This window comes from Festucalex cinctus, chromosome 4 (genome assembly GCF_051991245.1).
Source record: "Festucalex cinctus isolate MCC-2025b chromosome 4, RoL_Fcin_1.0, whole genome shotgun sequence".
Lineage (NCBI taxonomy): Eukaryota > Metazoa > Chordata > Actinopteri > Syngnathiformes > Syngnathidae > Festucalex > Festucalex cinctus.
This window is the reverse complement of record NC_135414.1, coordinates 18097525-18124110: the sequence shown is the minus strand read 5'-3', so window position 1 is coordinate 18124110 and position 26586 is coordinate 18097525. Positions and strand designations below refer to the sequence as shown.

The 26586-nt window shown below is 40.0% G+C and overlaps 1 protein-coding gene across 6 annotated transcripts in view; it reads left to right on the top strand.

The window, feature by feature from the left end:
- The first annotated feature begins 310 nt into the window (after window positions 1-310).
- nav2a (neuron navigator 2a) overlaps window positions 311-26586 on the top strand; it is an 89272-nt gene continuing 62996 nt past the window's right edge. For all 6 annotated transcript variants that reach the window (XM_077519427.1, XM_077519424.1, XM_077519428.1 and 3 more), the window contains exons 1-3: window positions 311-1073; window positions 22038-22155; window positions 24824-24876. In XM_077519427.1, the coding sequence (XP_077375553.1) occupies window positions 861-1073; window positions 22038-22155; window positions 24824-24876 (384 nt within the window). In that variant the 5' untranslated portion in view covers window positions 311-860. The remainder of the gene's footprint in view (window positions 1074-22037; window positions 22156-24823; window positions 24877-26586) is intronic.

Below are 26586 nucleotides of genomic sequence, written 5' to 3'. Positions count from 1 at the left end.
AACATAATACAACAAAATTATTTTGTTGTCATACAGTATCACAAAGAAGACTAACATGAGTACAAGGTCAAATATTTTATGAACGAGAACGCACAACATTTTCATTAAATCCAAAAGAAATATGCCAAAAGGCAGTGTGGCTTGCAATGAATGAGGTAGAGGGTGTTTGTGTGTGTGTTTTTTTTCCTCTCCTCACATATGTCAGTCCACATGTAAGCCACACCTGCTCTGAAGTGGCAGCAGGCAGGGAGAGAGAGAGCAAGCGAGCGAGCGAGCGAGCCAGTCAACTCGAGCGTGTTCCAGCCTGTGTTGTGAGAGGCTGAGGAGTCGCTCAAGCAAGCGTACGCTGCCGCTGCTCCCTTCACTCGTCTCTGCGGTACGAAGCCTGCTGGCTCTTTTCCACCGCAATCCAACACATGTACTGCGTTGCCTCTTGAAGGATCCACAGCTTGATTCATGATGCTCATTAGTGGAGAGAAATGGAGGATCAACTGTGTCGACTTTGGATTCCTCCAGGCTTGAAGTTGGATTTTTGATTTTTGACTTTCCGGACTTTCTGCTGTATAATGACATCCTCATTGCCTCCACTCAGGATGGTTTGACTTTTTATTAAGGAACTACAAAGCTACTTGGCACCAAGAAACAGGTGGGCTCTGTTGGTTGGTTTTAAGCTAGTAACTGCTTTTTGGGGAGCTTAGCTCACCCCCCCTGCTGAGATCAGACCAGAGGAGCCAACATCCAGATGCATGCTTGAGCTAACAGAATTTGCTAGATCACATGTGACTCGACAAAAGCAACTTTTCCCCAAGTCCTAAGAGGAGGACTGTGCAGTCATCATCACAAGTGGATCCGGGACTAAGATGCCAGCCATCCTTGTGGCCTCAAGCATGAAGTCAGGACTCCCCAAACCGGTACATAGCGCGTTACCCATCCCTCAAGTCCCCAACAGGCCATCAGCTCTCACTTTGCCCGCTGCGCCACTGAAGACCCAAATTCCATCATTGAACCAGCAGTTGGGCTCGGGATGTCCACGGGGCCCTTCAACCGTCTCGGAGATCAGGCGAAATGCGAAGGTCAGGACAAAACCTCACACAATAAAAATGGATTGGTTAAAAAAAAAAAAAAAAAAAAAAAAACTACCAATCTAGTAGGTTAAGCTCACAATGGCTTGATTAACCAATTGATTGGTCAGACATTGGCCATTCCAGGTGGTTACGGCCATATGAGTTTTATTATTGGTTAGCCAAACAACCAATGACATTGGTTACAATAGAAAGTCCAGATAGATCACTTGGAAATATATTTATTTGATCAATTTATTGTAGGCGGCACGGTGGTGGGGTGGTTAGCACATCCACCTCCCAGTACTGAGGACTCTGGTTCGAGTCCAGGCTCCGGCCTTCCTGGGTGGAGTTTGCATGTTCTCCCCGTGCCTGTGTGGGTCTCCTCCGGGTACTCTCGTCTCCTCCCACATTCCAAAGACATGCATGGCAGGTTAATTGGATGCTCCGAATTGTCCCTAGGTGTGCTTGTTTGCGTGGATGGTTGTTTGTCTCTGGGTGCCCTGCAATTGGCTTGCAACCAGTTCAGGGTGTACCCCGCCTACTGCTCAAAGCCAGCTGAGATAGGCTCCAGCACCCCCCGCAACCTTTGTGAGGAATAAGCAGTCAAAAAAATGGATGGATGGATGGATGGATGGATTTATTGTATTTGAAATGTATTTATTTATTTTTACAATATAGTGTTTAAAAATGGAAATGTGTGTCTAGATAGATCACTAGGCGTGGCCAGCTCTGTGGCCTATTGGTAGTGTCTATGCTGACACCAGGAGGTTGTGGGTTCAATTCTTGGCTGGGTCATACCAAAGACTATAAGGCCCCCATTTTTCCTCCCTGCTTGACACTCAGGGGTCAAATGCAGAGAACGAATTTCACCCTACTTAGGTGGGTCTGACAATCAGTGGTTGTTTTAACCAAAGAGTTTGTCAAACACATAACTACCAGCTAGATTGGTCAAATTTAACCTTTTTTTTTTTTTTTTTTTGATAGATTTGACCAATCTGTTTTTAGAGTGCACAAGTGGGTACAAGTTTGCTTTTTTTATATAATTGTTTTCTTAGATCCAGACATGTCCCAGCAAATTTCACAAACAAGATCAGTTTCAGTACAATTCCTTCACTGGCCCACTTTTTTGGATCTCTTAGCTAAAAGGCATGTATAATGCAACAGCCTTACAGTGTCCTTTCTGATAATTACACTGTTAAGTTCATCTATCTAGAGCAATGTTTTCCAATTTTTATTGAGCCAATGCAACCATTTTACATGACAAAACTCTCATGACACGCCACCAAACAAAAATTGCACAAAAATATAGATATTGAAATGAAATAACTGACTCACTTGTTGTAGAATCTGGACCTTTTGAAATCTAAAATAATTACAGGAAGTCATGACATATGCTGTTGTATGAATGGCAACAGGTGGGTACACAGGTTTATTGTACCTTCTGCCATCTAAGCACATTTAATTGTTCCATCTGTCACTATATGTAGCTGGTATAGACAAATGAACAAATATACATGAGTAATTAATTAGCATTTTCAGACAGATTAAGTGAAATGAAGTAATTTCTTATGACGCCCCCAATAAGCACCCTGGATGGGAATTATTGATCTTGAGTGCTTGTGACAAGTGGTGTTAAATATTTTTTTTATTGAGGCACTCAAGTGTTTTTATTGATATTGTGACAGTAAGTTCAAAATGTCAAATGATTATACTGTGAGGCTAACAATATGGGTTGGGACACTAGTGTATATGGTCTATAGGCAGACAAAGGTTGGGCAAAATGGCTTCTGACAACCCAAAAAAAATATGATCATGTACCAATTTTTTTTTGCCTGAGTACCTTCTAGGGGTGTGCAAAGATCATGACGGTCTGGTATAATTTCACATTTATGTCGTTAGTAACACACATTCCACTCTATCAGGGCTGTTTATTTTTTGTTTTTATTTTTTTATTTGAGGGCCACATAAAGAAACATGGAAGAATGCAAGGGCTGCTTTGAAATACTTTGATTGATGATTTAAAAAAAATATATTCTGGTTATTTTTGAAAAACTGCTACCTAACAGTTAATCTGATAATGTAAACAATATCAGAGTTTTCAATATTTTTAGGTGAACTTGGCCCTCCACGCCTTCACTAAACAACAACCAAATCGCATCTCCACATTCAGAACCAAAACAAAATTAAACTGTAGTAAAATGAACATTCTTTCAAACAGTTACTTGAGCATCGTTAATGTTCATATATGGGAACTTGACACAAAGAACAAAGTGAGTCTAAAATTGAATCTTTATTCACCGTAGTGTTTTGAAGAGAAATTGTGTTATTTTAGTTTAATTTTTTTTTTTTTTGCATATCTAGAAATTTATTAGTAATAGTTGCACCGTGTTTTTTTTTTTACACCCTCCCTTCTCACTCTGCCCATTTTCAACCTTTTTTTTATTTTTTATTTTTATTTTATTTAATTTTTTTTTAAAGCCATTTTTATTATATGGTTTGAGCCACTAAAAAAAATGGATAGCGGTCCGCAAAGGGCCCCCGGGTCATAGTTTGGACACCACTGCTCTATATGTTTACAAGATTAAGAATATTGGCTGTGATTGGTTTTTGTTTTGAATTTTTACATTGGAGGTTACACACACCTGCCTTTTTTTTTGTTTTGTTTTTTCATTTCAGTGGTATCAAGCAAAATGTTTTCTTTTAATATCTGCAAAAAAAAAAAAGAACAAAAAAATCCTGTCTGTGAAAGACTTGCTATCAGTGTGTGCCTCCGCAGTCCAGGGTGGCAGCATGCGTCAGCACGGCCACTCTGCTGTGTTTGTTAAATGTTGGCTGCACTTAGCAACCCCGCACAAACGGCCGCAAGGCCGAGGGATGGCTCAGCAGCCTTGTAAGGCATTGAGGATGCCAATAGAAGTGTGAGTGCGTAATGTGGAGCCAGGCGAATGCATGCTCGGCCACCTGTCCGTACAGTAAGCGAGGCTGCGCTTTGTTTAGGAGACCGACGTGATGACAACAAGGGAAGAGCAGTGTCCACTGACGCTGACGCTTCTTTGACGGCTAATCACGTTTTTTCACTGACCTATTTTTCAATGACTGCCCTCACTGTCTCTGTCTCTCTTACTGCCTCTCTCCATCCCCGTGGTGCTGATAAAGCAGCCGTTTTCACCCTCGGCTGGATTAACCTTTGACATTGCATGTACTGTATGACCATCCATCTACGTTGTCTCCCACTAAGCTCCTGTTTGTGTTGTGGATGTTTGTTCATTCTTCCCTCGAGAGAATCACAATACAGTGTGTGTTGTTTTGAGAGATTTGATTTGTATTAACCACCATTAACCACCGAGCATTGTAGGGCAGGAATGATGCATTTTCTATATGGTCACGGGCAGATGGCTTGATAATAATCAGCTGAGCATTTTTAGCTGCTCGGGGGTGCGTTGTGCGTCATTCTTGTTGAAGAGGAAGCAGAAACCACTTTTAACACCCACAGTTGAGGTAAATACAGTGGACCTCAATCACGACAGTCACAAGTGGGCTGAGCATTGAATCGTTTCTCGGTTGGGTAACACTTGCCTGAAAATGTTCAACCTTTAAAACAGTTTGGGGTGGAAGACCCTAAATTGTGCCAGTTTGAATTCTCTATATGGGCCTTGTGATTGGCTGGCAATCATCCCAGGGTATACACCGCCTCTCAGCTGGGAGAGACTCCAGCTCCCCAAATAAACCAACGCGCACATTCAAAACAAACAAAGCTAATCAAACAAGTTGATCTGAAAGGACATCATTGGAAGGTTTTATAGTCCCCTTCAAAAGTATTGGAACGGCACGGTCAAGTCCTTTATATTTTGTTGTGTAACTCATGATGGTAGCAGCAAAATGAATTTTAAAGTCACTGCCAACACAGCAAAGCACTTCTTCGAGGGGGAAAAGTGAAAGGTCTTAGACTGGTCAAATCAATCACAAGACCTTAACCCAATAGAGAATGCATTTTTCCTCCTTGAAAAGCATTTCAATCAAAGTGTTAATGTTAATTTAGTAATGTATGTTCCAATACTTACTTGAAAAGTGTCTGGCTTCAAACCAAAGATTCCCTGTACTAAGTTGTCTAACACATATAGATGTAAATATCATGAAATAAAAGCTACAATTCTTAACTTTTGTCTGATATTCATCTTTTCATTTGAAACCCAAATGTCTTCAGCGTACAACAACAAAATTGAACTTGCCGTTCCAGCACTTTTGTTTAACGATATATTAAAGGTAAAACAGAAATGCGCAATGGAAAGTGTTGCGTTGGAAATTTCCCAAAGGAACGTGCCAGTAGGCTATACTCATCTGAGAGATTAGCGGAGTAGTCAGAGAGTCTCGCGCTCCCTGCTCCCAGCTGGACGGCACACTTGGCTCCGATCACATCAACATGTTGTGTACACCTGCGAGGAACACTTAATCCATGTTGCCACCAGTCCAGAGCATGTGAGGAGATTCCTTCTGTGTTTACAAGCCAGAGAACACGTCAGTACTCTGTATTGTGGGGCCACACTGAAGTTGCTTCATGCTTGAATTCTGCTTTCCTGTCGACAAAATAATGCACTGCGACTTTGCTGCCCTCTAGTGTTTTTTTTTTTTTTTGCCGTGCACCTTAGTACAACCATGCAGTACATGGTTGGTACATTTTTTTGCTTCTTTGTCAATGAGCTGTAGTGTTAGATTATTATTATTTTTTGTCTAAAAATGCGATTTCAATTTAAATCAGTTGCAAAACAAAGATTTGTATATTTGCAATTATGTGAGGACTGAGGAAGAATGCACGTCCCGCACACACAGCGTCATTATTAATGTACATACACACACACCCTTGGGAATGATTTGTCCGTGTAACAGCTTGATAAGCAACTCCATTCTTGATAAGTATCTTTTCCGAAGAAGCCATCCCCTGTGTAAACATGTTCTTTATTAGGATCACAATGAAGGCTCAGCGCCACATGGAAGCTGAACTGATCTCAAAATCACATTAATAAAATATATTGGGAAGCCAAAAGGGGTCATTGTTTGGTATTTACAAACGTGATCGCTGTATAAATGAAGCGGGACTGACAGGTCCACAGCCTCCGTGCTTTAGTGGATACTGGATAGATTAAATTTCCATTTTTTTTATGGGCTGGATGATAGTGACACACAGGTCCATCAATAAAACATGCTCCATTATTAAAGATATGTAATTGCCTCATATTATCATTCTACTCATTGAAATTATTTAAATTAAGCATGATATCACAAAGTGACTTGTGAACTCAATAATTGTCCAAAAAGAGTTAATTCTAACTGTAATTGTTTGGTGAAAACATGGCAAAGAAACTTGAAATATTAATGTCTCATCATTCTCATGTTTATTTAACAACTTTTTTTTTATAGCATTCAAATATTTTGAGAAAGTCTGGATCATTTTATTTCTATTCATAGACTTCTTTCCAAAGTGTAAGCATGACCAATCATAACACATCTATATGTACAGACTACTAATATTTCATTCAACAAAATGTCATTTTGGCCCTAAAATTTGAAACATCGTCCAGTATGTACATTTTTCATTTTCTTACCCATCTGCAATCAGTAAATGTACTAATTTTCTTGTGTTTAAAAAAAAAAGATAAATAAGAAATCCTGCTCCACGCTTTTAGCCCATTTATCACCAATCTTGTAAAAATGAGTGAAAAATGTGAACATTTACACAAGTTAATTTACAATATTGGGGCCACTATGCTCCTATAATGAGAGGGAGAGAGAGAGAGACAGACACAAACAGACAAACACGGATGGATGGATGGATGGATGGATGGATGGATGGATGGATGGATGGATGGATGGACGGACGGACAGACGGACGGACGGATGGATGGACAGACACAGACAGATAGACAGATGGATGGATTGCAGTTGTGACCCTCTCTATTGCATGTAACTGCATCATATTATCCCCGGTAGACAAGGCTTGTACACTAGAACCACACAATGAATTAATCATGAGCATAATCAAAGGCTTTACATTGTATTTACTTATATCATGTTTTTCAGTACAATTCTATACAATTCTATTTTTCTTGTTATAAAAATATTTTTGGGGAAAGCTGGAACAGATTAATGGCATTTACATTCGTTTCAATGGCAAAAGATGATTTGAGATGTGTTTTACATTACAGAACATGATAAACTTGAAGGTGAAGGCCGAGGAAAAAATTGACTGCTTCGTGTACAATTTTAGGGGAAATGACCGGCCAGAGTCTCCCGCATAGAGTTGTTGGGAAATGTGTGGTTTCATCCAGTTGCATCCTGTTTTAGCTCAAAGGGAATAAATCAGATTTGTACTCATGGATTTATTTTGGGATAATTGTGGCATGACTTCATGAGAAAACGGTTCTAGCTGGAATCTTTAAAAAAAAAATTCATATTGATTTTTATTTAAATATAAAAACTGTGAAGTCCCTAACTTGAATAAATGCAATAATCACATTAAACACTTTATTTGAATGGATGCAAACAATCCAATAACATTTGGCTCCAGTCATGACCTCATCGCCGCCTAATGCGCCTCGATCGGATTCCACTTCCTGAATCGTCGTCCCTCGCCTTCCTGCGTGAAGTCATTTCTGAGCGTAACCATATTAATTAAGCTTCAGCATCTGCTTCTCCTGAGTCAAGCATCCTCTCATTGATCTCCCCTCCAAGGTGCCTTCCTGCTTTCAATTTCTCCCTTCTGCTATTCCGTGCACTAAGTTGGCGCGGGGAGCCACTCGGTGCAGACAGGAGGGTCATTGTGAGCGGCGCCCACTGGGGAAATGATCTGCACAGGCGCTTAAACTAACGCAATCAGCTCCGTCTCGGGAGGGAAGCGAGAGGCAGTGAAAGCAGGAGTAGTGGCTCGGAGGGATAGGTCAGGACAGGGGCTGAAGTCATCCTCCCCAGAGGCCCGTGGCCAAGGTCACCTCAGGCCAGGAGACTGCTTGTAAACCGATACGACCTCTGCGTTTGGAGCGAGCGGAGAAGCAGTGATGTCAAGCTGTTGTGACGAGATTTGATGCACTAAAGTATTGTGTCAGACATCATTGGGAATACTAACAAATAGTGTAAAGCATATATAATAGAGATTATTAGTATTCCAAGATGCTGATAATGGATATTAGGGATGTAACGCTAAGCGCAATATCGTGATCGCCATATTATAACTGCCATAATATTGTCGTCGTCATGTTCACGATATTTAAATGCAACACATCTAGTAAAGAAGTCAGGTTGATTTCCATTTGTGCAGTTCTAGCACCCTCTGGTGGCTAGTTTCTTAGTGCAATTTAATTTTCATTAGGGATGTTTTGGCCCATCTATGTTTAAAAGCCACGCTAATTGTCAGATGAAGGATAACGTAATATGCCTGTGAAGCAAGTCAATATGTGGAGGAAGTCAATGTGTGCGTGCATTAACAACATAACATAATAATAATAATAATAATAATAATAATATAATAATAATAATATGAAGAAGAAGAAGAAGAAGAATAAAAGTTATATATTTTGCTTTGCAATATTGTGCTTTTTTTTAGTATGAGCTCTTTTTTTTTACAATATTGTGACCTTTTTTTAAATATCACCAACCTCCTCACATTATCGTGATAATTATTGGATCGTGAGCTTCATATCGTGATAATATCGTATCGTGACATTTGGATATCGTTACATCCCTAATGGATATTTGGAGCCGATATTCATTTATCACATATCAAAAGGGAAAATGTTGGCATCAAAATCTAAAAAAAAACAAAACTACAAACTCTAGCTCTTTTTTTTATGTTTATTGAACAATGTTTAGGGTTTGTAAAATAGTCCACTTAAAAAAAAAAATCTTAGTCAATAGACAGCTTTGTTTTACAAATCTAACAAAATGTTCAAGATCCCTGAACACAATTGTTTGCTACAGTAAATAAAGTTTTTTAACATTTTAAAATATCATAAGTATTTAAATTTTACTTATCTTTGTTTTAAATTCAAACAAACATAGAAGGTGCAGAGAGTTCCCAGGGTCAGAAGCATCGATGACAATTTTAATAATTCCCTGATAGTTAATAGTTCCCTGATTTTTTTTTTTTTCTTTCTGTCAACACTTTTTTAAATGAATCTATTATCGGCTGTATAATTCTTAAAAATGGCCAGATATTTGTCAAAATGATGAATATCAGCGTCGACAATCATCCCAGCCGATAATCGGTCTATCCCTAGTATACAGCATTTTTGAAGACAAATACAAATCAGATTTCCAATGCGCATTAGCTTTAAGCTTTGGTTTTCATTTTCAATGGCTCTGAGGCTTTTGTATCACTTCGCATTTTCAGTTGGCAGCAGAAACGAATCGTTACCTCAAAGTTTGTTGAAGTGGATTTGTATGTTTGAATTCAACATCAAAATGATTTAAGCAATCCATGTATTAGTAGGTTTCACTTTAATTGCAGCAACAATAAATTAAGCCAGTCCAATTGAAACCTTTGCTTTATCACAATTGTCATGTTGACCTCATCTTACCACTATCAAGTCCCCTGAGCAGCGAAGCCACAACATGCTCAATCTGCAACTTTTACAATGGGTCTAATGTACATATATTGCCCCAGGGTTTCCTGCCCCACATGGACCACAGATGTCCATATAATACAAAATGATGTGTTCATTGTTGCCGTTTCTGGGTTGGGGGAGAGGAGTCGGTCATTCTTCATGTTGATGGATGTGACCAATTACAGTAAATGAGCATTATCGTGATTCTTCCAGTAGCATCATGAGAAAGTACGATCATGTGGAAGGTGTCTGCATTCGGAGGTTGTTGTTACTCATTAAGATTTAATAGCAAGCAACTTATTTTGGTGTTCAGTGTAACCAAATCTTAGATCCTAGATATTTCATTCATATACTGTTTTTTTTTTAACAGACAATCTCGATTAATTATAGATACTGTTTTTTGAAACAAATTCTTTCTTTAATCCGTCACTTTATGTGATGGATTGAATACTATCGCCATTATGTGAAAAAAAATGTGAACTACGCCAGAGGAAGTCAATAAAAAACAGTTAGTGTCCACTTTGCCAGCGGACATGTCCCCTTGCTTTTGTGTTTTGCTCTTTGGCCTCAGCGTGTCCATATGCACCCCCCCCCCCCGCCAACCCCCCCGCCCCCAGCCAGGCAGCAGGGCCACCCCAACCCCCTTATCAACACACCCACCCTCCCTGGGAGAGCCGAGCTGGGGATCCCCCGCAAAAAACAAAAGTCCTTGCACATTGGGGTTATCCCCCCCTTTTGTTGCTGAAGCACAGATTTATCTGCAACTGTGAAAGGCACCAGGGCACACAGAGACGAACAACCATCCACACTCACACGCACACCTAGGGACAATTCGGAGCGCCCAATTAGCCTGCCATGCATGTCTTTGGAATGTGGGAGGAGATTGGAGAATCCGGAGAAGACCCACGTGGGCACAGGGAGAACATGCAAACTCCACCCAGGAAGGCCGGAGCCTGGACTCGAACCCGAGTCCTCAGAACTGGGAGGCGGACGTACTAACCACTCGTTCACCGTGCCGCCCACTTGGGATAATCGTAAACAAAAAATTATTAATACTAATTTTTTGTTGTTTAAATGTATATATTTGCACCTTTTTTTTTTTTTTTTTAAAATAACTAATTTAATAAATCTCGTTTGGTCAAAAAAAAAAAAAAACCTTGCATAATAGTGTTTCAAATACATATATTTGTCTTAATATTTTTTTTAGGTTTAAACATTTTCTTGTTTGTATAATCGTGATGGCAGTTATTACAAATAACTAACTAAATAAATAATAATAATATTTTCTTCATAATCGAGCAGCCCTAATTGAAAACTTACTTCATCACATGCTGTTGACATGACGATGTGCCATTGGCATGTTTTTTTTTTTCTCATAGAAACAATTCTTAGAACTTCCTGCTTCCAGGTTCATTTGCGAGGCCCCGTGGAGGGAACTTGAGCAAGGGTATTTTACGCTCGATAATAACGTCAAAAACGTACAACTAATATGCTATTTGAATTTGGCTTCATAAAGTACACAAATTACTTGAGATTTCTCCAACAAGCATCAAGTAAAACTGAAAGTAAAACTATCTAAACTCCATGTTTGTCCATCTTCGTTTGGCTGCAGGTTATAGGCCACAACGGGAAGTAAATAAAACTCAGTTTAAAAAAATGCTTTCAAGAATTTAAACTAATCTCTACTTTAGTTTTGACATCCCTAATTTATTTTTATTTTCTACAGTTTGTTTTTTAACCATCATCCCATGTTATTCCTCTTCATAAAATGAAACCCTTTCGTGAGGTTACTATGTCCTTATGACATTTGGCACAGTCACGGTGCCGTGATGATGAAGACTTTGTTGGCCCACTAACTTGTCATTTACAAGGAAACGAGGTCAAAATGTGTTGTTGGTAACTACCAGATGCTTGAAATTTTAGTCTCTGGCCCTCAATAAGATCTTTAGCTATTTAAAATGTTCATAATGGTCATCATGCTTTATAGGTTGGGCCTGTCACTGCATTTTAAGGCTTTCCTATATCCATAACTGTTTTAAGTAAATTTAGTTGCGTTAAATATGAATATTGTAAGGATTCTCAGTCTGCTATTTTAGTTTTACGCAACATCCCACATTTCCTGATCAACGTTTATTCATGGCTGGACTATTATTGTTGATTTCCTGATGCTTTGCTTCAGCCTGCTGGAAGCGATCAAGCGTCCCCCCCCCAGTGTGGGAACTTCTAGTGAATCTTGGGCCTTTCCCAAAATTTGAAATTCAGCTTGTCATTTGCGGTTGGCGGCATGCAGGGTGTGTGTGCGTACGCACACGGGGGCTGGAACACACTCAAACGGAGGGCATCCTGCGCTGTTTTACACACACGCATTCACACATAGAGAAAATACTTTGGTCACGAGCACTCCGTTCATGTACATATAAATACGCACACGCGCAGCTGCAGTGTGTTGTGGGTGACGGCTGATCAGAGAGCGGGACGCTGCGTCTCGGCGAGGAGAAAATACATCTTGGCGCTTTTTCAACCTACAGCAAAGGGACCGGTTAAAAAAATAATAAATAGAAAGGAAACACTGTGGAGGTTTTTGAGGTTTGGCTTCTGTGATCGGCGCTATGCACTTTCTTCACTATTATCACGGGTGCACCAATCCTTTTTTTGTCCTCACTTTTTGGCCCCGAGGGGGTTGTCCACCGGGGGAGGGGTAGTAGGAGGTTAAGAGGTCTGTCCCTTTTTCTCTCTTTCTCCTCCTCCCATATGACCAATGGCCCTTTGAAGAGCAGCAGTACAATGTGTTGCCGTGGGTGTCCTTAGAGGTGGGGGCTTGTTGCCCAATGGAGGATCCACTCCTCCTTCCTGTTTTAGCAAATTTGCTTTGGCCGCCCGTCCAAGTGGCCACATCGCTCCTCTTGCCTTTCACTTTCTTATTTATTTTTCCCTCCAGTAGGCTACTGGAGTGGGTGGAGAGAAGCTGTAGGTGCTTAGCCACTCCCCACCACAGGCTAGAGACCTGCTGGGGGTGCTCCAGCAAGCAGCACTGAAGTCATTTCCACAAGGTGCATTTAACTCATGATCGTCTCTTGGTCAGACTTTCTGTGGATTCTTATAATCGTTTCCTCATTGCGGACTGTGAATCTTTTTGGAATGAAGCACTGGCACCAAGCTGTGATGGTTGCTGCTTGGCCCCGGTTGGCACCGCTGCTGTGAGGCAGGTGTGCGTTTCTGTAAAAGAGGTTGAAAGTAACATGAGTTGGATGCTGTGTCGCTTGGAACCAAAGAACCTTACAATGAAACTGGTAGGTCCAATGCTTAACTCCGTACAATAATTCAATGCAAGTATTTTTATGGGGTGTGATTTTGATTGTCATTGAATGAATGACACAAACTTGTAGAAGGGGTTCATAATGTTTATGTCATTGTGACTTCCAGCTTTGGAGCATTGCGTTTAATTTAAGTCTGTTGATATATCAGTCAAACTTCTTGCTTCAAGTTGCGGTTTTGTGTGTTTGAAACTGGCTTCACTTTGATGTTTATACTTTATCCTTTCTAAGCATTTCTAAGAAAAGAACTGGAATGCTTCTCTCTTTTCTTTTCTTTTTTTTTGCTGCGTAGATGTTAAATATTGAGCAGGATCTGGGACACTGTGATAAAAAAAAAAAAAAGCAGGGCAGTGCAGGTGCAAAGCAGTCATGTGGTGCGACGAGATGAGAAAGCAAAGCTTTGTAATAGCTGCTGCGCTGTGTGATTGGTACAATTGGAAGTTTAACGCTATCGAGTATATCCAATTGAGTTTATATTTCTTTTTTTGGCTCGCTCTCCCCTGCGTGTGTTCCTCAGACGTGGTCCTTATCTGGATCTGCTGTGAGACCACAGAGGAAGAGGAGATGGAAGCCGAGCAGGTTATTACAGAGTCTAAAGATCAGTTGATAAGAGGGCTGCTTTAATTACACACCAGTAACCTCCTCACAGCGGGTCTGACGAGGGGGTTGGTGGGCCATAGGGTCAGTATGTGTGTATGATTACGAGCATACACACTTGAACCTGCGGACACACTTCCAAAATTACAATGACCTTCCTTTTTTTTTTTATTATGAAGTGCACTCAATGTCTATAATCCTTTCTGCTCCAATACTGACCTATTGATTATTGACTGTCCAGGTGCTCAGGCGCCCACGTGATCAATGTAGATAAACAGATGAATGCACATCGTTGGTTTGTGAACGTGCCCAATAGCTCGTTTTGAGGGCACAAGTCGAGTGAAATGTATCGGAAGAAGTTCTTGGTTTGTATCCCTGTGGGTGGCAGGTGGTGTCTGGTTGGTACTGGATTTCACTTTGCTTCATCTTTTCTTTCCTTTGATCTTTCCTCTGGTAGACTGATCTACTGAACCTACTCTGGCAAGACTTTGAAGTATCCGGTTAAGGTGAAGCGTGTGGGATTTTTATTAGGTTTCAGGTGAATTAATGAGCACAAACTCAGATGCACGCACGCATGTACACACGCACACAAACACACGAAAAAAGAGAGAGCAATGATGATGACATGTTGAATCGGTAAGACTGCTGAATGAACAATACAAAGCTCTCTCTCTTAAAAAAAAAAAAAAGTTATTGTGACTTTTCCGCTACAGGGAGTCAGAGACTTAATGATGTCAGTGTAACTTCAGGTGTTGTCATTAAAATGTGCCCAAGTGCAATCTGTTGCATAACATTCAGCAGCTCATTTAAGGGTTTAAAGCTTTGTGAGGAAATGGAAAGAGTAGTAGCAACTACAGGAGTACGCATCAAAAGGTTGCGAATTGTTTGACGCAACACAACTGACAGACTGCTGCTGCTACTGATAGCTTCAGGCGACATGTCTCACCAATTGTCTCATGTTTAAGACTCAGGGACCAATTTACCCGAGACAGACAGGAAGCTAGTATGCAGCTTGTATGACAACACAACCGTTTTTTTTTTGGACTTTTAAAGTATCTAATCTTAAACAAAGCACGTCGCATTCATTCATGAATTTTGTCAGACTCTCAATTGAGAAACTGGAGCCATCAAGAAATTATGTATTGGGTGCAAGCGTATCTATTTTGAGAGATACGTCTTTCCACACCGCAGCAGTTATTTTCAACCTCGTCTCTTCGCTTTCTGATAGATGCTTCCCATATTCCAAATTGCAATGCCAAGTAGTTAGGACTCCCATGTGCCCACTATGGCCGCCACGGCTCACAAAGCCACACAGCTTTCATGTGCCAAACTCGGAGCAAGCAGTGACATGACGGTTCGAGCGCTCTGTGGTTGAAGCCACTTCACAGGGTTGTGTGTGTACTACAGAAAACAGAAGCCCCACACAGAGAAAACTAGGCTGTTTCATGCTGGGGATAGAAAAGAAGCAGCGCTTTCGACAATGCAGTTTTGAGTATAGAGAAAGGAGATGCTGCCTCCTCTATAATGCGACAACAGTGGAGCTGAAGTCAAACACCCTTGAGTTCATACAGGACAGAATTCAAGATTCCAACTGTTACTTTGAAATTTTTGGGGGGGTTTTCAGATGGTTACAAAAACACTGAAACGTGATGATGGCAACAATTCGACCCTCAAACATCATTTCCTATGGGAAGAATCGACGTCAAAGGTTCCACTCACTGCTGTATGTAAGGTTGGAAACTTTAACAGTGTTTGATGTTAGCAGCTCATTGTAAAGCACATCTGGTGATTGGCAGCAATTCGGTGCGCTTGATCCCCAAGGGTTGCATTGGCTACTTTCACAAGACTGTGTGGCTAACACACAGGTGTGTCGCATTTGCTCTTTACACATGACTTCGATGTTTAATAATTGATTGCTTGTTATGACAGTGTTTTGGGTTGGCTCATGGGGTCATTATGTTGTTTTGATCCTGTTTTTGTTTCCTTGTGATGATGGTATTGATAACAGTTGCTATGTCCCTTGTGATGATGATGTCAGTTGCTATGTCCCCTGTGATGATGATATTGTCAGTTGCTATGCAGTTGCGATGTCCCTTGTGATTATTTTTTTGTCAGTTATGTCCCTTATGATGATGATGTCAGTTGCTATGCCCTTGTGATGATGATGTCAGTTGCCATGCATTTGCTATTTCCCATATGATGAGGATGATGCCAGTTGCTATGTCCCTTGTGATAATGATGTTGTCAGTTGCTATGCAGTTGCTATGTCCCTCGTGATGAGGATGTCAGTTGCTATGTCCCTTGTACTGATATTGTCAGTTGCTATGCAGTTGCTATGTCTCTTGTAATTTTGTTGTTAGTTGCTATGGAGTTGCTATGGTCCTGTATTTAGCACTTTTGTCCCTACATTGAGTTTTTTTTCTCAGCACGTCAAAGCTTCTTATTGATGCTCATCCATGCAAGCTGTTCTTCCGTGTGTTTACTTCCAAACATCCCTGCTCAACCAATCGTAGGGCACATAAGGTCAAACAATCATTCACATTGGAATCACATTGGAATTCACAATTATCGAGTCTTCAGTTAACCGGACGTAGGCTCGCCTACGTGTGCCTGAGAGTAGTGCTGTCACAATTGGATATTTTTAAACAATTACTCAATTATTAAAATAGTTGTCGATTAATTTGATAATCGATTACTTGTCGATTAATTGATTAATTTTGACAGCTCTAACTGAAGGAGAGAGTAAGGTTTATTTAGCTGGTGTTGGAGCATGTGCGTGTGAACTATGAAGCAGCATGAAGAGCAGACATGATGAAATATATACACAGCAGTGTTGAGGGAGCGTCTGTGTGGAGGTGCTAAATATACTCTTTGTACTTGACTTTCACGAGGAAGCACTCATGTGTCTTGGAGCCGCAGTGGTTTTTGCCTCGACCTGTCTTCATCCAGGTGACACATGGCAGAGTGTGGTGACCTCAGGGTGCCGGCCAGGACCTACAGTCGCTTCTCCTGCCACAACTACAAAGTGGTAAGGAAGATAAGATTAAAGGGAAAGGCTACAAGTGAATGTTTGTAGGTGTCATCGGTGTAGACTAAGGGATCTTATTTATCCTAAGTCTTTATTACGTTGAAAGTGGTAAATAAGACAAATGAGTTAAGACTATTCCATGATAGGCTGGCTCGCCTTCACAGCAATTATGGAGTTTCGAGAGAGAGTGAGAAAGGGTCAGCTTGAAATAGAAATATCGAGGGTGGAGACAGCTCCAGGAGCAGCCAATTTTTATTTATTTATTTTTTAATAGAAGCTCCCCTGACGAAGGTAAGTAACAGACACTGAAATGGAATTTGATTCAAGCTCATGAATGTCCAAACCGTGGTGAGTGGAAGATCTTCTGTGTTTCAGTTTCTGAAGCTCATTTGCTGAGAAAACTGTAGAAGAAATGAGTGTTGCTGAATGAACACTTCCCGGCTCACTCAAACGAAAGCCTCTCGTGAGAGATAGCATTTTGTAACCATTTTGTTCAGTGTGCTTCCTTCTCATGTTAGAAGATTACTGCATAATGGTGTGTTAAATGCAGAACTTCTTAGCTAATTCACTGGAGCTTGAAATTAGTAAAACTATTAGGAACAAAACTTATCTACATAATGGTTTTCTGGTAGATCTGTGCTGTTATAACATGAGAGAAAGTGCAGAGGTGGTTTTTTGTGCTCTCACCATGTGAAAATAACAGAAATGGAACTGTTTTAAATGCTTGAACACAGTGACAATAATCCAGTGAGGAAGTAGTGGAAGAAACCACAAGATAACTACAGCGTACGGTCTGTCTGCAGTCTAGGCATGTGGACGAATTGTGGGGGAATGTTTGAATGGCACATCTGTTCGCACGACGTCTGCCGTAGGCCGATATATTGTGCTTTGGGAAGAGAAGATTCGTGAAAACTATGTATGCGTTTCATTCGAGCGGATGGGATTATTTCGCTGGCTGACGCTATTTTAGCAACGGGAATATTTGTCGTTAGCAAGGTGTTAGCCGGCTAACGCCATGCTACCGATAAACGAAAGTTAATGTGCAAACTAGCTTAGTGCTAGCTAGGAAGAGGCTTGATGGATGGATGGATGGATAGATAGATAGATAGATAGATAGATAGATAGATAGATAGATAGATAGATAGATAGATAGATTTAAAATGGGATGGAAGAGACAAACAAGCTAGTGTTATTTATGTGCACTCCATTTACCATTAGATTTTTCAGTTGATGGACTACGTCAGCTTTCAAAACATTGATTCTCAGAGTGGTATTCTTTTTATTTTAAAATGCGTTTCTTGTGGTAGCTTGCAGTGGTGTTGAGCTACAGCACAGTTCTATTTTGCTGAAGTGATTTTGATGGAAAACAAGCAGCTTTCTCTTACTGTTGCCTCAGTTTGCCCTTCAACTGAAGGGCAATCTTTAACTGAGATGCCTCGTTTTCCTGGCTCATGCCAGGCTGACCCGCAGTGCAGGGCATGAGCATGCGTCATGAGTCTTCTGTGTCTCAGCAACGCCTGGTGACTCAGCAAACAGGGTTCGCGGGGGTGCTTAAATGTGAGGCTGATTTGCATGTTTGCGTCTGAATGAATGAATCATCAGCACTTGTCACTAGTTCTGAAGAACTCAGACATTGACAAATATGAGCAGGAATTGTCTCGTTTTCCTGCGTTTATTTATTTATTTTTTTTAATTTCTCATACATGGAGCACAAAGATGTAAATTATACATTGGTGTATAATTTGCCAGGAGCTTTGTTCATAATTGGGAAAAAGTCCTAGTACATACATGAGTTCAGCACGACAGTTGCCGTGTCATGCTGGCTTTGATCATGGGAATATCCCGGACAGTACAACAACTCCATTCTCCAAAAGAGAGTTTTAGGATCCTCTAAGAATGTTGAGATGATTATGTAAACATTACAGTAGCTGATTGTATTCATCTATGAATGTATCATTAAACATGTTTTGTTTTTTTAATTAGTATTAATTGAGAAAATAACAATAATGTCTGACATATATTTGTTTATATGGTTAATTTGCAGTCATCCCATTGGCCTAAATGTTAATTACATTTTGCAACTAATGGCAATAACATCTGATGGCAAGACAAGGCAAGGCAGCTTTATTTAAAAAGCACATTTCATACACGAAGTAACTCAATGTGCATCACATATGTAATGCGGATGTCCCGCCGGTAGCAAAATTCTAAGTTTATTTAAAAAATAATAATAAAAAAATATATACTATTCTGATACGTCAAATGTTTCAGGAACAGCATAAAACCTACTTTGGGTGCACTTCTTTTAGACGTTTTCGGCAAAATTGCCATAATGATAAAGGGTTTAAAAATCCAACATTTAAACGCATTTACAAGCAAAGACATTTTCATTTTTTATACTGACAGTTGTAAAATATTGGTGACAACTTTAATTTAGCGATGACGGACGCACAGTTAAAATAACAATGACAGAATGATGGACTGACAATGACGAACACGTGACACATCCAATTCTTTAAAAGCAAAGTAAAGACATAAAATGCAGCTCGCTAAAATGACTAAAAGAACGAACATACAGCGTAAAAACAAGATTTTAGAAAACTTGATTTTGTCACTTCCCTTTTGTTGGCGTGCAGCATAACAACTAAATGCTGCTTCACCATGTTTGCTTTGACCTCTGGGCCCCACTAATTGACTCTGAGTCTGTATACCTCACTCAAAGAAAGCAATACTTGATAGCGGTTTCAGAACCAAATGTTGTGACTTGCTCGGCCAGGCCATGCTTTTGCTCGCCCCCCCAGGCTATGTGACCCTCCTGTGTTTTCTCACCCTCTGACTGACAGCTACCCATTTCACCTTGTTTTTAATTACAACTCAACCCCTCTATTTACCGGCCTGAACCTACTTCAAAGGAATCCAAGTCGCAAACAATGGCTGGTGAACACTGGACTTCCTTTGCTCCAGGAGAAGCTGAGTGTGTGAATTGAAAGCACCGAACTTAATCCTGCAGCGAGGGATTTATCTAACCCTGCATGCCACTCAAGTCTTTTTTAACAAGCTGTTGTGATTGAAACGTCGTTCAGAAGATTTGCGTGCCTAATGTGTGGTCTTGTGCGGCAATCAAGCGAGAAGATGAGCGTTTGTGTGGATGCGCTTTGATGTGCACACCTGTTGTACAACATCCCCGCGGCACGGCACTGATTCATCTGATGAGTAACACCATGGCAAAGCCAGGATCTGTTTACAGTGTAAACACCGCAAAATAAGGCTCACAAATCGTGTCATATGCACCAGTGTGCTTATTCTGTGGCCACATGATCCTTCAATTGCTGCACACTCATTCAGCTTTATAGACTTGGATTACAGATGGAAGAAAGACATCACAAAATGCTAGGTTAGGTTGAGGTTCACCGAGGGCATAGAAGACATGCGAGCGTTTCATGGGAAGAATCAGGTTAAACCTGCTCTGCATAACCTGCTCACTTTTTTACAGACTGATTCCAGTGTAAGTGTTCACTCTTTGAGTACTGACTGAGTACCAGTGCATCTAGTACTTTAGACATATAAAATTCCATTTAATACAATTGCAACATGTTGTAATTCTGGTGATGGTTCGTTGCCACTCAGTATCATTTTTTTTTTTCATTTTTTATTTTTTTTATTTTTTTATTTTGCCTTAAACATCTGGCTGGTATCAGCACCATGGTTATTATAGTTTCATAATTTTCCTCATACTGTAGTTACTTTTTATTCCGTTTTGAGTTTTGTTTGTTTGTTTGTTTTTTAGGTTTAAATAGTTTTCCGTAGCTTTGTTCTATATTTTCAAAAATGCTTACTTTTAGTTCAGTTTTTTTTTTTTTTTAATTGTATATTACTTTTTGCAAGATTAAAATCATCATGGTTAGGTATTGAGCTGAGTTAAATGCCAAAAGTATAAAAGTATGGGCGCCGTTCAAGCCAAAAGTCAAACACGCAAACTTGTCGCACAGGAAGACTAAAATCATCTGATGTTTTTTTTTTTTTTTTTGGCTGCTGCTCGATGACATCACTTCTGTGCGACACATATTCAAAGGACCACAACTCCCAGATGACTGTTCAAACGTCCTTCCTCCAGCTAATACAGAAATCAATACATTTGATATAATGAAGTGCTAAATTCATTTCCAAAGACGAAACTGAAGGAGACGTTTGTTATAATTGTAGTTAGTATTAGTTTTGTAAATGTAAAATGTAGTTGTGGTTTGTTTTCTTTATTTTCTTTCTTTAAAAAAAACAAAAAAAACACACAAAAAATTGATTTGTTTTATTTTATGAATGAAAAGTTTCAGTTTTAGTTTTAGTTATTTTATTAGTTTCTGTGAATTAAAATAACTCATCAGTCGTCACCCATCTTAATGGTGCACTGCCTTCTAATCTAATTGTGAAGAGAAGGAGGACTTATTATTTCAGGCTTAGTAGTCATTACAGCACTGCTCCACCTGTGCTCAGTCAGAATATGCTCTTTCCTTCAGATACCTCTTACCTCATCATTTAAATATTTAAATAAAAAATATTGAAATATATTTAAAGTATCAGGTCACTCGAATATAATCTAACTTCATGCAAAAAATGGGAGCAACAAAGTAGAGCATCTCATTCATAAAACAGGCCCTGTTTTCAACGAGGCAATGGAATGTGATTCTACATTCAAAATTTACGATGATTTCACGCATTGTTGTACATTAGATGCAGATGGCGAGAGTAGCAAGGTGGTTACACTTGTGGGCGATAGGTGAGGTGAAGATGTACTAGTCATGCACAAATTAAGACTTGCTACACGCACATTCAAAATTTTGTTGAAATAATCAGTTCTAACTTTGGTGTGATGTTCTGTACTTTCTTCACAAGCTTTGTGTCTTTCTCAAATTTCCCCAAATTATGGAACACAAGTACAACTGTTATCCATTGATGAGAAATAACGATAGCGAAAAGAAAAAGTGAGTTTGCCGACTAATTATGAAGGGCGCCATTCAGATTATTCAGATGCTTGCTCTGCTCCCTCCCCTCCTCCCTCCAGGCAGTGAAGGGTCTCTTTTTGTCCCCAGAGAGTGATGTCAGCGTGGCCCATTGAAAGCAGCCGCCGTGTGCTCCAAGATGAATGCCCTGGCTAAGCACAATGGCCCCAATTTGAATACCACGCAGATATATGCCAAATCGGGCTCCAAACAAAGGAGAGAAGGCTACTCTCGCCTCAATTCAGCCGTGTTGTTATTTTATTAGCGTCATAAAACTGTTTCCACCATTTATACCTAATGTAGTTTTCAAGTGTTAATGGAGTTTGAAAGACATGCAGGATGTGACAGTGTCGTGGCCCTCTCGGGATGGGTTCTTTTTGTTTGTTTTTGTTGGCTCATAACTGTAAGTGTTTGAGCTGTTGTGTCGCTTGTGTGTCTGGCTGCAGATCTACACCGACTGGGCCAACCACTACCTTGCCAAGTCAGGACACAAGCGTCTGATCAAGGACCTTCAGACGGATGTTGCAGATGGAGTACTCCTTGCTGAGATCATACAGGTCGTAGGTAAGAGAGACAACTTTTGAATTGCTGAAATGTCATTTGTTTGGCTGCTGTTGTTTGTAAACCATGATTAAATGCAACTCTTGAAGTGGTTTCGCATCACAGTTTGCGAGTCACAATTTTGCGCCTCATCAAAACTCATTGAACAGCAAAACTGAGAATCACATATTTTTACGTTTTTCTGATCATTGAACCCACTGGACTTGATGCGGTCACATTACATACACTGTAGTAGTCAGAAGTCGAGGCAGCTAGCTAGTAATGAGCTATAGCTGGCTACTTCTTGGTGGCAAAAAACATACACTTCTGACAAGTAGCTATTGTTTTTACGAATTGACGACAAGGAAAGATGGAGTAGCCATGCTAATTTATAAAGCTAACCTAAGCTTCACTGGGCTGGACGTGATCATGTCAACTACACGGGAGTAGTCGGAGATCAGAGCAAGCTAGGTGCTGCTATTTATGCCCCACCAGCTAACTACTATTGCGGCTAAATTCTTTACGGACTCAGTCAGTAATCATTACCTTGGTGGCGAAAACGATATACTTCTGATAAGTATCGTTCTCAAGAAGGGACTATGAAGAAAGAAAAACCACGCCAATCGCTAAGCTAACCTAAGATTCATACCTAATCATTTGAGACCAAATTTAAGTTCCTGTATGATCGAATACACTTTTAACAGAAGTCTACCTGGAAACGCGTTAAGGCGGAGCCTATCCAACTTTGAAAAGCCAAATAGGCTGGACTTTGGAGACATAATTATACTCGCTAAACAGAACTGGTAAGTTCCGTTACCGTGTACGTCAGCCAGGAAGAGTGACCTATAAGCTTAAAAGTATACGGATATAGTAAAAAATTTATTTATTTATTATTATTATTATTATTATTATTTTTATTAATAAAGTAATGTCTTTTGTTTGAGTCCTCAGTTCTGATTTTGACTTTTGAGGTCTGCACAATAAATATTCTCAAAATTACATTACATTTTTTTTTTTTTTAAATCAACTCAGCGTTTCTAAAAGACCATACAAACCATTCAGAATACTTGTTTAAATTAAAACTTATATTTGTTTGAAATTGATTCACTCAGAATGTTTCCAGACAAGAAAATACAGTTTGCTGATGTACACAATGTGAATTTAGGAAATAAAAACAGTTGATTTCATTAAAAAATACAAATTGTTCCATTAATTCAAGCATTGAAATGATACGTGTTAAATTCCTACATTTCATGACTAGTCAGTGTATTATTCGTGTAACTGTTTTACTGAACTTGACGTGTTTACATGCTGCTGAGTTGCATTCTTGTTCTGACCTTCACCCCATCCGTGATGTCATCATCAGTCCTGACGGTTCATTCATCGCCCTGAGTCCTGACAGTCATCTTGTCTGCCGCCAACATCCAGTCTGAAGCAGGCCGGCGCCAGCTCAGCATTTTACAGCTATTACACTGATTGTCTATTTAATATGATTTATTGAGCTCAATTTCTTACAGAAAAGAAAGAGTGTCATTCTTTGGCTAGAACTTGCATGTGATTCTTTTTAAGAGTTAAGCAGAGCGGAGAATTGGGTATGCTGTTTGCGTCATGCATTTTTATGCGGCTTGCTTCGGGGGCTCTGTTTGCATGACAAATCATTTTGATCTGGCAGTGCATATTGTTATTCTTGTTTCAACAATCCCAATAATATAATATAATAATAATCCTATTGCAGCCACATGCAGTTGGAAAAGTGTTACAAATGACTCTTTATACAGGAATTTTTATCTGTTCAGCTTGAATGCTTTAACCCAATTATTGCCTTCTGACATTGATTTTTGCTTATTAGTTTACTTGCATTCATTTTTTGTTCCATAAAAGAATCCCTTTGACTTGAGCTCTCAAATCCAATTCAGTTTTACTGCCTGAGATTCTAGGACCTTCAACTATGATGGCCAATCTGTTTCAACTTATCTGATGGCCATCCAGCACAAGTCTTCTTTTTGTCACCATCAAACCTAATCAAATTTGTCGCATTCCCAAATGAATTGTACCTAATTGAGATGGTTAAATTCACCAAGATATATTAAAAACGGCCTTTTAAAGCCTTTTTTTTTTTTTTTTTTTTTTTTTTTACACAAACCTGCAATATTAACTTCCTCCTAAAAAAAGATGGGGTCGACTATTTTCAGCCCGTGTACAGTTACTGTATTCACATGCCAGACTGTACGGCGTATATTTCCGCAGCGCAGGTAGCATATACATGATTTCTGAGGTGGCCCCCCCTCGCGCGCGCATGCAGCGCTGTTGGCACAGCTGTCAACGCTGAGCTGATGGCCCTGTCTCAGCTGCTGTGGGCTGGGCCTTTAATGGACAGGAGGAATCCCTGACATCGCACGCCCCCGCCGAGAAAGCAGCAGTGCAGCACTCCCGTCCATCTCTGCCGCGTTAACATTAGCTGGGACCAGATAGAGTTTCAAGTCCCAGCAGGCAGGGAGGCGAGGAGGGGTCCGAGTCATCAGCTGGAGCACCTCTGCTCTCCTCATTCAGCTTGAGAGTGTCCAGGGGGACGCATGGACATCTTTAGTGGGGATGAAAGTGAGGATTACAAGCACTTGAACACGCCTTTCATTCTCTTCTTCTACTTTTCTGTCTCTGTCTTCTCTCTCTCTTTCTTTCTGTCTTTGCTCAGCCAATGAGAAGATTGATGACATCAACGGCTGCCCCAAGAGCCGCTCTCAGATGGTAAGTGATCCTTTCGTTTGTTTTGGCAGAGCACGCTGAAATTCACCTGGTTGCGTGTGAGCGTTTAGTGCACACCTCTTTGTGGGTGAGTTGTCACAATGGCTGACAGTAGTTGGGATTGGTTGGTCAATGTTATTCTTTGTGGTCTTGGAGGCTGCTGGCCATTAAAACTAAAGGCCCGGGCGAAAAGGTAGTGTTGACTTTCGTTTTGTTGTTTTTGGAGAGAACATTCCTCCCGTCTACTAGCAAGAATGCTTGTGGCTACAGTTTTATAGTCTGCGCACAATGACATTTAAGATGCTTCTAGTCAGATTTCAGCATTTTTGCAGTTTTGTGTCCCCAAACGGGGGGGGGGAAATGATACGGGAGTCCCGAGGCGGACCTGCCTGCCGTCGGCTGCATGTGATGGGTCATAAATTGGGCCAGTGTGCCAGCTGAGGGGGGCTATTTTTGGCCACCAGCCAGACTACTGAAGCCTCTCGAAGCACCAGAGTGTGTGAGCGCAAACACCCACGCACACACCTCCATAGTTAACAACTGAAAAGGGGGCAAAAACAAGCACAGCTGATCCCTATGCCCCTCTTTGTCATTGAAATGCATACATACGCATACGTGACCCGAGCTATACTTATACTATAGCCGTGTCTTTTAGCTCACATTGTCTTGTTGTTCTATTTATGTATGTCACGGTCAAATTCCAGCCCTTTGTGTCATTGCAATTAACATCAACTTCATTACAATCACTCCCTTGAAGCCTTTTTATTATCACATAATCAACTTGCTAAATTTGAAATGTTATTATTATTATTATTATTATTAGTAGTAGTAGTAGTAGTATGTTGTCCCAGTCCGATCATGTAATCGGAAATTGGAGCTGATCACATGATTTTATTGATAGTTGATCAATATCATCTGAAAATTATTGGGTAGTTTAATAGAATAGAATACAATATTTTATTTATTTACTTTATTTGAATCACTGCTGACTTACAACCATATAAAAAGTTGGCATTTTGGGATCCCTTCATTCGGGGAAAATAAATAAATGAATAAGATAGTTATGACAATTTAAATGTGATTGTTTTCCCTCCGTAATGCATTGCTGAGATATCGGATTGAGACTTGGTAACGGCAAAAGTTTAAAAAGTTAAAAAGTTATGAGGAACTTGGTTGCAGAAAAAGTAATCTAGACATCTCTAATTACGATTATTAATTTCTTCTTCTTCTTCTTCTTCTTCTTCTTTTTCTTCTTCTTCTTCTTCTTGTTATTATTATTATTATTATTATTATTATTATTGTTATTATTATTATTGTTGTTGTTGTTGTTGTTGTTAATTCTCTCTCTTTCTCTCATAATGATCAAACCTGCTATTTTGCTGTGGAAATGTAATTTAAAAGCTTGAGGCCAATGAAATGAAGCAGAATTAAAGCTAAAGGATTACATGATAGTCATGCTGAAATTATTTTTGAAGTTCTGGAGTGTGCAAATAAACAAACAATAAAAAAAACACTTTAAAAAATAAATAAATTGTAAAGCAGTGACATACTGGCTCATGGTTCTCGATCAGGACCTTGACATGAATGCGACTAGACTCTTTTGAGTCAAATATGGCATCAATAGAACCCCTCTGGGTCACCCAGAAACTGCTTGGCGGCTTTTAAATCACCATGTAGCAGCGAGTAACTGCTATCTAGCAAGCCTTTTCAAAA